At 34.6% G+C, this 15,150-nt stretch overlaps 2 protein-coding genes across 3 annotated transcripts; one reads left to right on the top strand and one right to left on the bottom strand.

Annotated features, from left to right (window-relative positions):
* Window positions 1-1,606: 1,606 nt before the first annotated feature.
* LOC147298003 (uncharacterized) lies at window positions 1,607-2,546 on the top strand. The gene has a single exon (XM_086229835.1). The coding sequence runs from the start codon at window positions 1,607-1,609 to the stop codon at window positions 2,363-2,365; it is 759 nt and encodes a 252-aa protein (XP_086085961.1). The 3' UTR covers window positions 2,366-2,546.
* Window positions 2,547-3,750: 1,204 nt separating this feature from the next.
* LOC147298002 (Serine/threonine-protein kinase WNK (With No Lysine)-like protein) lies at window positions 3,751-6,302 on the bottom strand. 2 transcript variants are annotated; one of them, XM_086253680.1, is made up of 7 exons: window positions 5,921-6,302; window positions 5,747-5,797; window positions 5,372-5,500; window positions 5,117-5,222; window positions 4,941-4,982; window positions 4,779-4,835; window positions 3,751-4,689 (listed from the first exon to the last, which is right to left on the bottom strand). In XM_086253680.1, the coding sequence occupies exons 1-7, from the start codon at window positions 6,049-6,051 to the stop codon at window positions 3,964-3,966; spliced, it is 1,242 nt and encodes a 413-aa protein (XP_086109806.1). In that variant the 5' UTR covers window positions 6,052-6,302; the 3' UTR covers window positions 3,751-3,963. The 2 variants fall into 2 exon arrangements, with proteins under 2 accessions (XP_086109806.1, XP_086109814.1); XM_086253688.1 differs by lacking the exons at window positions 5,747-5,797; window positions 5,921-6,302 and having other exon boundaries at window positions 5,361-5,489.
* Between the last annotated feature and the right edge of the window lie 8,848 nt (window positions 6,303-15,150).

Below are 15,150 nucleotides of genomic sequence, written 5' to 3'. Positions count from 1 at the left end.
TTTTTTTTTTTTTTTACTCAAAACCACTTGGTACCTAACCTAAGCTCAAGAAAAAGAACTAAAATAGCCACTCATCAAGGAATAGTATATATGGACCTACCACATTGCATAATTAGAGTATCATCCAAGGAATGAAGAGTAGCAAATGCATTGCTTTGTGTGTGTGTGTCAGTGTGTGTGGGGTGGAGGGAGGACTAAATCTGGCTGACCTGTGGTCCCAACAGCATGATGAGCTGAAATGGGCCCATGGGTTTCTCCACAGAAACCCAAATAGGAGACCAAAGAATTTTCTAAGAGCCACTTTGTCTCCATGTTTGAGAGTAATCAAAGTGTTTGATCAAATTCCTCCATAAACTAGCTTCCACTCTCTCTTCAAGTCACTAGGGAAGGGAGGAGGAGCCTTTGCTTCAACAGCACAAAGAAGGCTATGCTATGTTATGTTATGTATGCTTGGTGATTCCATCATTGCTCGGTTTTGTAAAAGCCCAGACAACCCAATATGCTTGTTATCATATATTGTCGCTTCTTTCTCTCCCGATCACAACCCCTTTCTGCTTTAAATATGGAAGAAGTATTTTTGGGGGGATGTGTCTTGAACCAAAAACAAAAGCAAGTGGACAAAGGTTAAAGGGGAATCCATTGGGTTAGGAATAAACAAACAAGGGTTTTGGAGTATTCATTTTTATATATGTTTCTAAGATTTTCTATCTTGTGTCCAAGATACAAGATAATCAACAATTTTGATCTACTAACCTCTTGATTAAATGTATTAGCCGCTCCATTGGTCCTACCCTACATGGTACCAAGGACGAATCATTTCTGGCGGTTTGATTTATCTTTGTATGTACCATGTTTACTGGTCGTGTTAATAATTGCATATTTGATAAAATAAAAAAATAAAAATAAAAGACATTTCATATAAGTAACATATATATAAGAAAAGTAATTATTATTACGATGAGTAAATGTGATATTGGTATATATATATATATATAAAAGTCTATTACATTATCTAATGAAGTAATTTTGGTTAACATACTCATATTCAGGGAGATCATACTCGTTTAATAGTGATTGATTCATATGAAGGCAGTTGACCTCATTCAACATTTTTTTACACATTAAATTAGCTAACAAGTAACAACCCAGTGTTACTTTAACATTTTTTTTAAGGATGGGGTATAGTTGCTGGACAATTGTGTCAAAGAGACTGAGACTTGTATTATTTTTTTCTTATCACACCTTATGAAGAAAAATTTCTAAGTTCGTCACGGTCATTAATAACTATTGTGGGCCATTCTATACAATGTGGGTTGTATGTTGACTAAAAGTGCTAAACCTCACTAACATCATTTATGATTCGACACACTTCCTTGAAGCTAGCATCCCGCACTATGAGACTATCGAGTGTTATTGCAACCCCACCAATTGTATTGAGTTGGCAAGTAGGACTTCATCATTCACAGCACCAAATCCTACCACCCAACAAAGGGTCCCGATCACTCCACGTGTCCCCCCCATGAAATTAAAGCTTCTTATAAATATAACAATGTTCCCCCATGCAACCTCTCATTACACAAACCCCCACCACCACCACAAACCATCCATGGAAACCCGCCGGAAAAAGAGCACCTCCGGCGACACATTCTCGTTTCCGAGCACTCCGGCGGAGGAGCAAGACTCGGACTTTGAGTTCGGGTGCTTGACCCCGGACTCAGCCTCCAGCAGCGACCCCTGCAAGGACTCTCCAGCCGACCATCTCTTCTTCAATGGCAGGCTCCTGCCTCACGCTTTCCCTCTTCAACCAAGCAATTACACCAACAACAACATCAACATCGTCTTCGATAATTCACGTAAAACAAGCCGAACAAACAGCATTAGCAGCAAGGACTCTCTCATGTCCTCCAGAAGCAACAGCACCAACAGCAGGAGCAGCAGCTGCAGCGCCACCAGCAGCGCCAGGACCAGCTCCAGCGACAACTCCGAGAGGAAGTTGGTGTACCAAACCAAAACGACGTCGTTCATGGGCAGATCGGATAGATACAAAACAGCTTCTCAAGTTTATGGGTCTTCTCAGAGATGGCAGTTCATAACGCCTTTGCCAGCGGCGGCTTTGAGTCGCGACACGTCACGGAAGAAGGCGGTGGACCAAATTGCAGAGAAAGAAAAACCCATCAAGGGGAAGAAACAAGGGCGGCGCCACCAGGTGAAGACGGGGGTGGTCAGGCGGAGATTTGGCCGGAGATTTTTCCGGTGGCTGGTTTCGGCCTGCAGAAAGTGCCACGCAATGGAACCGTCCAAGAAAACTACTCATGAGCATGATCATCATGTAAAGGCAGATGGGATTAATGTGAAGTTACAATGATTTTTTTTTGTTGTTGTTAATTTTTGTAATTTAATTTGTTTAGTTTGTTTATTAATTATGTGGGTTTTTAGAAGAAACGTAATTAACTGGGTAGCTTTGAGCTTTGAGCTTTGGAGCTTTGGCTTTTGGCTTTGAACTTTGAAGAAAGGAAAAGGTGTATATATTCTGGGAACGTTGAGTACCAGAGAAGAGAAGACATGGGCTTGTTGATAATGATTTTGTTGTCATAATGTGTTTGATAGTTATTTCAAATTCAGAGCAAGCGTTAATCTTAAACTTAGAGGATAATTATTTCATAAATTAAACAAATTCGATCGCATGAGATAAATTTTAAAATTCAAGCATGTTAAATTGTTAATCTCCCAATCATTCGTATATCTTCCAGAAAGAAAAACAACACTTGATGACCACGTTGTGACTAATCAATTTAAATTATAATAAGTGTTAGTATTCGTCACACACCATGTAATATTACGGTCAGATAAAATATGTTACGAATATTTAAACATACACCACTTGTCTGATCAAAAAAATAAGAAAACATACACCACTTTGATTGGGCCTGGGTTGTTGAGGCCATATTAGGCTTTGGGCTAAAAACTCTTTGACGGACACCCTAAACCTAAAGTTTTGGACTATAACCTCTACATAGTAAAATAATTCTAACAAAATTGTAAAAAATAAAAACTAAAACAATCAAGGCTTTTTTATATTTTATCCATCTGAACTTTAAAGTTAATCTTACTTCACCACTTAAAAAACAAATTTTGCAAATTTATTGCCTGAATTAAAAATTTATTGTAATGTACCACCTTTGGCTCATTTTGTCTAAACTTTTGTCAAAAATAATGGTGTTTGGGTCTTTTCAAGTTTCTATTGTTAGGAAAAAATGTTTTTTTACACTTTACCCGCTTTTACACAATAGAAAACTAACTTGAAAAAAACTAAAACACCCTTATTTTAAACAAAAGTTTAGACAAAATGAGCATAAGTGATACATTGTAACAAATTTTTAATTTAAATGATAAATTGACACAATTTTTTTTAGGTGGTAAAGTGAAATCAACCATAAAATTTAGGTGAATAAAATGTAATAAAGCCATCAATCAAATAAAAGAAAGAGATAGAGAAAGAGGGGTTTCACCACCGCACCACCAACTATAAGTACGTGTGTGGGGATGACTCAAATACTATTGGTCATAGTGTCAAAGACTCAAATACAAATCCATTTTGGGTAACATTATGGATTTGTGCAAGCCCATTGTAGCTGGGAACTGATGTAAGCTTGATTAGTTGAACCACCTTAAAACTATTTTGTTGCTTTTCTTGATGTCATATTTTTATATTTAATATTCCATGATTTTAGTGACATTTGGGGGGGAAAATTGAAAAAAAAAAAATCTTCTTGGATGAACTGCAAGTACAAATGGTCAATAACTAAGTCTCATTAACTGGTAGAAAGAAACACAAAGATATAAAGAGCTGAGAGCATATGAAACCAAACAGAGGAGTATAAGCAGCAAAGGAGCTCAAAAGCTTTTCCTAGATACAACTCCTCTCACCCCACTGTCCCTCTAATACAACTAGTCCTTCGCATTTCACTCTAAGAAGGTCTCCATGACATCAGAGTACATACCAGCTTCAGAATTCCGATACCCCACAGGTTGGTGCTGCTGATGATGGTGATGATGGTCCACTGAAGTTGAAGACGATGAAGTCATTCTTGCAGGCAAAGTAAAGCTCCGCTTGTACTTGTTCTCCATGTTTTTCCTTGCACTGCTATCCGGATGGCAGTCCAAGCTCAAGAACTCATTGGGATTATTTGAGGCATCTGAATTTGGATTTGGGTTGTTGTGGTGGTGATTTTCATCTGCCTTGTTTCCCAAGCTATCTGGGTTGAACAGAAGCTTTGCATCATCGGTCCTTCCGGTGAGGGCATTGAAGAAAGACAACCCATTTGGCCATTTAATATCGTTTTCATGCTCTCCCATCATGTCTCCCATTTGGGTTTCTGCTGAATGAGGCAGCAGAAACATATGGGTCTCATCTTTATTAGGTTGAGGGTATCCAAGTCTGGCTGCAGAGTTTTGAAAATTGGGTGAAGGCAGCTGCATAGAATTGGCAGATGGAAGAGGCCTTTGAGCCCAATTGAAGAGAGGAGGAGGAGGGCGGATCGGAATTGGGGACTGCTTTGAAGGAAGTACTGAGGAGGAAGAGTTGTTCCTGGTTGAAGAAAACAGCTGGGAGAGGTAGAAACCAGATTGGTAGCCTAGAGATTCAAAGGTGTGCCTCATTCTTAGCACAAAATGAAGGTCTTCAGGTATCTGATGAAGTATATTGGTCATGTCCTTGTAATAGTCAGTGGGACATTTTTTCATATAACATAAAAGCAAGTATTAAAGCTAGGACTCACAATCTTGCAGGAGCCCAATTGCAGAAGCCCATGGCCAGCTTGAATTACAGCAATTGTCTGGTGAAATAAATTAACTGTTTAAAAAAACTAAGAACACCCAGGAAATAAAATTCCTAAACAATGGGACCAATAATAGGAACAGTTAACTGTTTGTGTGCTGACCTGAATGCCTGACTCAAACTGATCAGTCCATTCAGGAGGGAGCTGCAATAAATAGCATCAAAAAGGGAAGGTTACCATCAATTATTAATAAATACCATTTAAGCAGAGAGTTGTGCTAGTTCCAGTTTGTGTACTTTGACAAATAAATAATTAAATATGTGGCTTTTATTACATACAGCATCAAAGGAACTTTGCCAGTAGTTGGAGATATTGGGTTCACACTCTGTGGGTTCTTTGAAGACCCATTTGTGGCACTTATCAGATGCAACCTTCCCCATCAACCTGTTTAGGACCAATGCAACTAGTCAGAGCACACTTACAAGACTGTATTTCCCATAAAACTCCATACTTTATGTCCTACAAGATTGTCATAGAGAGAGAGAGAGGGAGAGAGATAAACCACAACAAAAAAACACATACCCAGTACCCACCCTTCTCCATAATTATACAGCTGAATGGACATTTTGCTGAAGGCTTTTCTGACAGGATCTTCTCCATCAATATCTTCCAGACAATCTGAAACTCTTCCTCGGCAAAACCCATCTTCCCACATCAACATCCTTCACCAAATTTATAAAAAAAGAATTAGAAAAAAAAAAAAAAAAAAACATTTCTTACTGTCATTTGACTCATTTACAAAGTCATAAAACACTAAAAACTCATCTTCAAGTCAGCTCCTCTGGTTTTCACTCTGCTTCTAAGAGAAGCAAAGGGAAAACAGTAGAAATATTGAATTACAAAGCTAATTAAGTTGAGCTTAGCAGTTCAAACTTCAAATAAACACTTTTGCAACCATATATACTTACAAGCTTCCATTATCATCCCCAACCTTGCAGCCATTACCACCTCTGACTCTCCTGCAACAGTAAAAATAAAATTCATGAAGACCCCCAAAAAGAAACAGCTTGAAATTAAAGTGTCCAAAGCTAGAGACAGAGATCAACAACAGCAGAGAGAGAGAGAGGGAGAAGGGGACATACGGGCGAGGACGGATGGTCCAGAAGACAGAGTAAGTCCAGTCTGTGTTGAGACAGACGCTTCTGAGGGCCTCATGAAGGGCCATCATCCCAACAGCTTCTTTGCTCCTATCTGTTCCTCCTGAGCCCACCATCTCTATCTCTCTCTTTCTCTCTCTCTCTCTCTATGACTTTTTTTTTTCTTTTCTTCTTTCACCTGGCCAATTTTTAGACCACCACTCTTTCTCCTTTTTCTACCTTCTCTCTGTGAGTCACATCTATCTATCTATCTATCTATGTCTGAAACTGAAACACTGCTACTAGCTAGCCAGCCCACTACTCTTCTTCTTCTGAACTGAACTCAAATTATTTTTATCTTCTTTGGCACCTGCACATTGCTTAACCACCACAAAGCACACCCTCTCTCTCTCTCTCTCTCTCTCTCTCTCTCTCTCTCTCTCGAGTTTATTTATTTTATTTTTATATATTTTGGTTAGCAATAGGCAATAGCAACCTTCTCTCCTCCTCCTCTTTCTTTACTAATTACTGTTCTTGTTTTGTCCCAAGTAGTCAGGTTTGGTATTCTTGACAGAGTTGAAGAGGTAAAAAGGAGAGGGAGTAGAAAGTGGGGGTTTTGGGGGGCTTTTGCTGTTGTAAGTATTTAGGCATTGAAAAACCAGTGGGGTCAGCTTTTATCCTCCTCCTCTGTCTCTTGCAAAGCACAACAGTGAGAGATAGAGTGTTGTGTTGTGCTGTGCGTGGGAAAAAGTAAAAGGAGCTTGTGTGGCTGTCATCTTTAATACTCCAATTACCATTTTACCCCTCTCTTAGGATCGTCGTTTCTCGGTAATTTTTCGAAATCACCCTCTAAAAGTTATCTCTTCAAAAATTCTTTTAAATTAAAATTCAAAAAACATTCATAAATTAATAATTAACGTCAAATTGAAAATTATTAAGTCATTTAATTATTATTAAATAAATATACAATGAATATTATCAAAATCATCTATTAATTTGATAATAATTAAATAACTCAACAATTTTTCATTCAGTTAATTTCTTACATATAAGATTTTAAAAAAGAAATCTATAAAATGAATTGTTCTAATCATGATATTACAATGTAAAATTAACCAAAAAAGAAATAAAGTAGCTAGCATTTCTCATTCCTCTATTTTTAACCGAAATTTTGTTTCATTATCATGAGTGTAAACAGCTCGTTGTATATCTTTTTTATGACATTATTTTTTTCTTTTTTTGTGTCAAATTTCACATTATTTAGTGATAAAAGAGTTAGATATAATCATATAAAACGTATACACCTCTTGTAAAAAAGCTTTACTTGACTTAATATTTTACCATGCTGCTTAAACATGTGAATTGGTTCGGTCAAACAACTGAGCTCCCAACAACCCATTTTTGTAAGGATTTTATGGCTTAATGAAAAAGGAAAAAATAATTACAATTAAGACAAGAAAATCTTTGTTAAATGGACTAAAGCTGTGTATGTAATTTATCAGTAATGCTATACTTACCACATTTTTATACCATAATTTTATACCATCTTACATGGGATTCATACATTGGACACTAAAAATTAAAAAATAAAACCTAAAAAAAAAAATATATATCCTTCCAGTAAAATAATGACACATCAGATAAAATACAGATGTGGAAAAAAAATGTGAGACAATTAGCATTATTGGTAATCTATTAATACATATATATTTGATGATGCTACATTAGCCAACCACATTTCAGCATCATATCAAACTTTTCTTGTATAATGTCAAAATTATAGGCCTATCATTACACCATTAACTGTGTGTAGAAAATTACTGCACAATAGACGACGACAACAACAAAAAAAAGGAAAAGGGAAGCATAGAAAAGATGAGAAGAGCCCTTACCAAAAAAAATTTCAAAAAGTTAATTTTGGGTGGTACTGGTAAGTGGTAAGAGTCTAAGAGACATCATTAATGATTTTGCTGTAATGCAATTTCACTTTAAGCCACTGATTAAGCAGAAAATATCGGTGAATTTGAATAGTGAATAGTACTGAATTGAACTTTATGCTTGGGAAAAGTTTCAATTTCAATTTCACCTACATTGGGCTCCTAAGCCTCCTATATGTGCTCTGAAGCTGGAGTTTGCCAGTTAGCTAGCTTGCATTTGGACTAACTAGGCGTATAGGACAAAGCCATGGTTGTTCTTTCTTGTTTTTTCTCTCTTTTTTCTTGCTTCTTGAATTGGGCTATCTATGTATATTACACATATCTGTTACATCCTAGTTAGGTACTTGCTAACTAAAATAAAAAAATGTAGACTGTTTAAAAATGAATGAACAATATATATCAAGTTATTACTCTATTTTGTGTGCAATCTCATCACATATATAGAGACAAATAAATATATAAACAACATGAGTATAACCTCATATTATAAGTTAACAAATAAGTGAAGATGAAGATTGAAGATTTCAAATTCAAAATTTTATGAAATCAGAAAGAAAGTAAGTTATATTTCAAATTTAAAAGTACTTTCGCTTCTGATAAAAAATAATTATTTAATTCTAAAAATTTAAGTTATTGGATAACTTATAAGTTAATAATGTATATGAAGGTAAATCAATTTGCCGACAAAAGTTACCCAACATTGCTTAATAACTTTTTTTTTTTGGGCCAAAATTGCTTAATAACTTTTCAAATATCAATGATGAAGGATAACCAAAACAATGGGATGGCACAGCATCTTTACCAGTCAAAGGTGATGAGGTGGATACTGATGCTTAGATTTGGATTAATATTTTAAGACAATATGATATTGTTGTTATGTCAGTTTGTAAGAACAAGCATAGAGTAATCATAATAAATATCGTACGGTCACAAGTATAATAAGGGCTTAAACATTTTGAGCACTCCCTTTCTTCATAACCAAGGTAATCAAAATTTCAAATTTGCCCCTCAATTCACAATCAATAAATTTTAATAATTTCATTTTTATGTTGCCAAGAGAATGGGTAATATTGTCTTTTGAGTCAAAACAATGCCCCTGGAGTTGAAATTTTGGGACGGTGCTCTACTCACACTTGCACTTAAAGAATAGTAATTGGCAAAGGTGAGACTGAGAAAAAGAATAAGGGAGATTAAGGGGTCACGTGCGCACGTGCCATGGCAGTGAGTCGGTGCATCGTTTCTCATAAAGAAAGCCAAGCGCACGAATTGCGGGGTGCCGGGGTGTGCACGAAATTTGATAAAGAAATTAATCTTATATGTTTATTTGTTTATTTGTTTATTTTCTCAACAGTAATTTTCAGGATTTTTTTTGTTAGAATTTAGAAACAGCAATTTTTTAAGTTATTAGTGACTTAGGGAGTGTTTTGATAAGAGATAATTAAATTTTGATTTTTTTTAAAAATAATTTTTAGATAAAGATCGAGAGTGTTTTTAAATTTATAAAAAATTTATTTTAAAATATAATAATTTATAAAAAAAATTTAATTCATAATAAAAATAATTTAATTTATAAAAAAATAATTTTAATTTATAATAAAGTCATTTTCCGTTTTGGAAGGTATTTTCCCTCCTACGATATAGAGTAGGCTTTGTAAAGTATGCATGTTAGGTTTTAACTCCGAGTCTAAAATTTATGAATTAAAACCTAACATAAAGCCATCAAAAAATAAAAATAAAAGAATTTAATTAATTGAACTGAGAACAACTCATAAAATGAACTGAACTCTAAGTCTCATTTTTAATAATTTGATTAAACACTTCTAAAAACATTTTTTGTTCAAATATTAATAAAACAAAAATTTAGAGTATACCGATAGGATAAGCTCATGTGTGAATGAGTTTGCATGCAGGTGCATGAGAGTGTCCATTTGGACGAGACTAAAGTATACACTTGTATTAATACATTCTCACACGCAAATTTTGTGACCACTTATAGTAAGAGAAAAGATGTATATACTGTTATAGCAAAGTTTTTCTCTCGTTCGAACACCCAAACTATTCTAATAATTTTTTCTCAACATGAATTTATCATTTGGGATATAGAAACTCTTACTCCTTAAACTCTACAACCAAACCTAAAACACTAAATCCTAAACGGATTAAACAAAATTTGACCCGAGCTTTTAGACTCCCTTAGGGCCCAAACATTTGAAAGTTACCCATTTTTATGATATGCATTCTATTGACTTTACAAGAATTCACATTTATTGCCACATATTTATAAGTAAATTATATGTATTCTATTATATAAGTACATTTTGAAAATGTATTTTCATTATCATTTATAAAGTTATAATACACTTCAAACGGTTTGAGGGTTTGTAAATATAATGATAGATAAAACACTTTATTCTCATATTCATGAGAAGAGATTCAATTTTCACACTCACTAGAAGAATTAAACTTTCGATCTACTTCCTCTTATGCAATTTGAAAATAAAAAATATTCATCTTCATATAAACCAATATCATGGCCTTGGCTCCTCTTGTTCTTTTAATTTCTCTGCTTTCTAATCAAGAGAAGCAAAAAAGAAAACAGTTCAAAGAATTGAACTACAAAGCTAAATAATTAAGTTTAGCTTAGTAGTTCAAAATATCATATTTCATATATTCTATTCATTCCTATGTTACATAAGCAACCATATATACTTGCAAGCTATCATCCCCAACCTTGCAGCCATTGCCAATTCCGATCCCGCAACAAAATAAATTAATGAAGACCCCCAAAAGGAAACAGCTTCAAATCAAATTAGTTAACCAAAGCTATAGTCAGAGCAAGAGTTGCTTTATTTTTTACCTTCTCTCTAATTCTCTATGATTTTATATATGTATGGTACTTTGCTATTACTCTTCTTAAGCTGAAGTTACTGAACTTAAATTTGTTATCTTATTTGGCACCTCCACATTGCTTAACCGGCCACCAGCCAAAAAACACATTTCTTCATGATCTCTGTCTTCGATTTGATTATATTTTATTTTACTTTGTTAGCAAGCCTCTCTTTCTTCACTGTTCTTGTTTTTGTTTATCCAAGCAGAGTCAAGATTGGTACTTTTGACAAATTAATGACAAAGTCAAGGTTAAATGGAGAGCAGCAAAGTGAGGGACATTAGGGTTTTTGGGTTGTAATAAGTATTGCAAAATGCAAAAGGATCACAAATTGATGTACCCTTATTACGTCAATTATTATAATTAACACATCAACTAGAATATTATATGATTAATTAATGTGATATACAAATATAATTCCTCTAATATTAGATGTCCTCACAGTAACCTAGTCACATGAGTACTAGTATATGTAAGAATCAAATGTATGAAAGAGAGAATTATATACACACGTTGTATGCATGGAAAACAAACACACATACCATGCAAGTGCACTTATATAATTTGTAAATTAGGATAAGTTCACTTTTTAACAATTTTAATTTATATTTAAATATAATTAAATCTATTTGTATGTTATACAGTGTTTGTTAAATAAAAATAAATAAACTGTTGTCAGTTTTGGGGCAAGGTTAGGTTGGGTTCATCTGTCTGACTGTCTCTGACCTAATATATTACCATGCTCTTCAATCCTTTGAATGAATGAATGGGTCAATCACACCAACTCTCACAGCTAAGCTCCCCCAACAACCCAATTTTGTACAGCAAGCAAAAAAAAAGTTAAAAAAAGACAAAACCAGTTTTATAAGAAATGGGCTAAAGAAAGCCAAGCCCACGAATTGCGGGCTTTGCGTCCTCTACGTGCGACAACCTCCTCCCTCATTCCACGCGCCCTACATCCACGCGCCCTACAAACTGAAAGTGGTAGACTGGTAGGACGTCCTGCACTATTCCTGCCTAGTGCCTACCTTGAGAGTAACGCTGCGTGTAGAAATGCTGCGCGTGGGAGTGATGTGTCAGAAAATAACAAAATTTATACATCAATCTAAATCGTTGGGCTCACTGTAGTCCGCATTGACCGGCCCAGGCCTCGCTCCAAACCCATGACCGGATCTTTTGTGGGACCCGCTGCTAAATCCTCCTAAACCTACCCCTAAACCCTAACCTAAATGCTAACAATTCAATTCCTTTGTTTTTTCTTTACAATCCTCAAAACGACAGAAGAAGAACCGATGCTCTGCATTTTGTAAAAGTCATTCATTCCTATGTTTTAATAACATTCTTGGTTCAAAATAAGGGGGAAAATAGTAAAAGATATATTGTGTGGATTACAATATCCTACTTAGCTTTGTCATTACGTAGAGAGAGAGAGAGAGAGAGAGAGAGAGAGTAATATCCAGCCACACAAATTATAAGGCTACATATGAACACATGATTTTAGTAAATAATCAAACCTACCGTAGTGTGTCAAACTATGTGGTAAAAATATTATCTTAATTTAGAGAATGAATTATTTTTTATGCAATTCTAATTAGATTTTGGAAACTCAAGGCAAATTATAAAGATGGGCCCTCGAGTCTTAATATGTGAGAATGTGGAATATTATCCCACATTGAAAAAGTATAACCTTACATAGTGGCTTATAAGGGTTTTAGCTATTTCTCCTATTGCCAATTGGTTTTAGGATGAATGCTTAATTCTTTCATGGTAAAAGAGCAGGTTCGCTCACGTGTGTTAGGTCAAGTAGCCACACATGCTCCACGTCACCCAATATGAGTTGTCCACGCGTTTGGCTTTAGTAATGCCACACATGCGGAGCGTGTGAGAATTTGAAGTGTTATCACACATTGAAAAAGTATAACCCACGTGTGTTAGGCCAAGTGGCCACACGTGCTCTATGTCACCCGATATGAGTTATCCACATGTTTGGCTTAAGTGATGCTACACGTGCGGGGGCGTGTGAGAATGTGGAGTGTTATCTCACATTAGAAAAGTATAATCTTACATAGTGGCTTATAAGATAGGGTTTGAGCTACTCCTCCTATTATCAATTGGTTTTGAGATGAATGCCTAAATTTCTTCATAATGAACATTAAGAGCATCTCCAACAAGGATAGCAAAATTTTAGCTATATTTGTTCTAAAATAGTTGAAAAGTTATTTTAGCCAATCAATTTTAAAATTCACTCCAACAATGTTCTCTATATTAGCTAATTAAAAATATTTTATTATTTTTAACATATAAAAAAGTCACAAATACCCAAAAATGGCAACAAAGCCAAAGCAATGTCATTTTTTAATGTGAAATTAATAGAGGTTTAGCTAATAGCTCTATTCTCTCTCTTTTAGCGAGCTAGATTTGAGTGATAAAAAAGTAAAAGTTAAAATAGCCAATTAGATAGAGAAGCTGTTGAAGTGATTTTTTCTGAAAAGTCTAGCTAAAATAGGTAAGAATTTAAATTTAGCTAAGTTCTTAGAGATGCTCTAATTGAGCTTAACATAATATATAAGTCATTTATAAAATTAATTTAGAGGCTCTCAACATTTCGGAGTTCAAAGTAATTACCTATTTCACCTATTCTTCGAACCACCCTTGCTTTGATGGGGTATTTAAATAAAGTCCTTAAATATTTTTCAACAATTTGATTAGATGTGAATGGTTGAGATGCATCACTTCTGCTGTGTATATCCACTTTCCATATATGATTCAATGGATGAGGATTGAAGAAACATGTATTCATTTAAGGGCCTCATCAAAGAATATTAAATCTATTCAATGGATAAGCAATGATGGATCAAGAACACACTAACAAGTGGGTTCAATTACCATTTCGGTGGGCCAACTTTGGGTGTTTAATTGTTGCCAGCCTTTTGAACTAACCATTCAATGATTTAATTATGAAAGAAAAAATGGTTTCAACTTCCAAAATATATGCTTCTGATCATGTGCTTTTATGTGATCTCTGGAATGATGGATCAAGAACATCCCCGGTGGGTGGGGGGGACAGCCCAATCAATTAGTTTATTCACAAGTATCTGCAGATCGAAATGGTACATAGATAGTATATTTAATTGTTATTTTACTTGATTGTTTATCTATAAATGTACTTAAAATTTACAATTTTGAGTATATATATATAACATTATGGAATCTTCTCTAATCAAATTGGTTTGAATAACATAATATTTAAGACTAGCTATCCGATAGAAAATTATTTGTATGACATTAGTCAAAAATGCTTTAGAGCTAATATATTATTTTGCTAACTAATTAGCTACACAGTGCTACTGTGATATTAATAGTGTAAATATTATTTTGTGTATGATAATTTTTTTTTTATCAAAAGAAAAAAGTAATATATTTTCTCCTAACAAAATTAATTCTTGTTCAAACTCTTATTAATATATTAGGTGAAGCTAGCAAACAATTAATCTGGATTTAATAGAAAAAAAAATAAAAAAAAATTTGTATGTAGTGCTATGTCTGCGTGCTAATTACCTACGTGGTGTTACAGTGAATATTGAAAAATTTCTACTTAGTGGGGTCTTATTGTTGTGAGGCCAAAAATTAAGGCCTCTAGCCTAGCTACTAGTACAGTCCATGTCAAGCCTAAGATAAGATATATATAGAGGTAGGGATTGGTGTTATCCTGTTAGCTAGGTTTCTCACCTTAAAAGTAGTTTATATTAATTACTAACTATGAATGCAATAGGTATGATCTCTTAACTATATATGAACAGCAGGAGCCAGGAGGTGGTGAAATGGATCTTTCATCGATCTTTCATCGACTAGCAGGAGACAGGTATCCATCAGTGTGAAATCAGACTTAATCGGAAATGGGTCCTTAGCAGGAGAGATCGACATGCATTTTCAAAAATAATAATTAAATGCCTAGCTAGAATGACGTACAACTTCATATATGGAATAGTTCAACTGAAAATGCAACTATCAAATAAATTTTCTATGCCGACATATCTATAGCTAGGCAGCTTCGATGGGCCAAAAATCATAGTTAGGAAGTTGTCTTTTACAATAGAATGTCATGCACGTTATCATTTGACTGATAGAACAGTTAATATATCATAAGTTTGGCATATATGTTCTTCAGCATGTAGGTTAGGGATACTGCTGCTATGTCTTTGAATGAGCACTCTCAAACAGTCAAGTCTACACTCTGAAGAGCCTATAAATTATAGGTGCAAAAACGATACTAAAATTGTTTTGTGGATTGGGCTATAAAAATGAATAATGGATCATATATAGAAAACAGAGGATCTTGTATCTGTAAAATCTAGGCTACTTAATCATAGGGGTGGCGTATAGAAGTGAGGCCCTAGGAGATAATTAATACA

This window comes from Dryas octopetala, chromosome 1, assembly GCF_963921425.1.
Source record: "Dryas octopetala chromosome 1, drDryOcto1.1, whole genome shotgun sequence".
NCBI lineage: Eukaryota > Viridiplantae > Streptophyta > Magnoliopsida > Rosales > Rosaceae > Dryas > Dryas octopetala.
Note: the sequence above shows the minus strand (reverse complement) of the source record. Positions and strands in the feature narration are given on the sequence as shown.

Excerpts from the sequence above, each read along its gene's own strand:
- LOC147298003 (XM_086229835.1), top strand. The coding sequence starts at position 1,607 with ATGGAAACCCGCCGGAAAAAGAGCACCTCCGGCGACACATTCTCGTTT.
- LOC147298002 (XM_086253680.1), bottom strand. The coding sequence starts at position 6,051 with ATGGTGGGCTCAGGAGGAACAGATAGGAGCAAAGAAGCTGTTGGGATG. Across the intron at positions 5,798-5,920 it reads TGGACCATCCGTCCTCGCCC|GAGAGTCAGAGGTGGTAATG; the intron begins GTATGTCCCCTT and ends TTACTGTTGCAG. Across the intron at positions 5,223-5,371 it reads CTGTATAATTATGGAGAAGG|GTTGATGGGGAAGGTTGCAT; the intron begins GTGGGTACTGGG and ends GGTCCTAAACAG.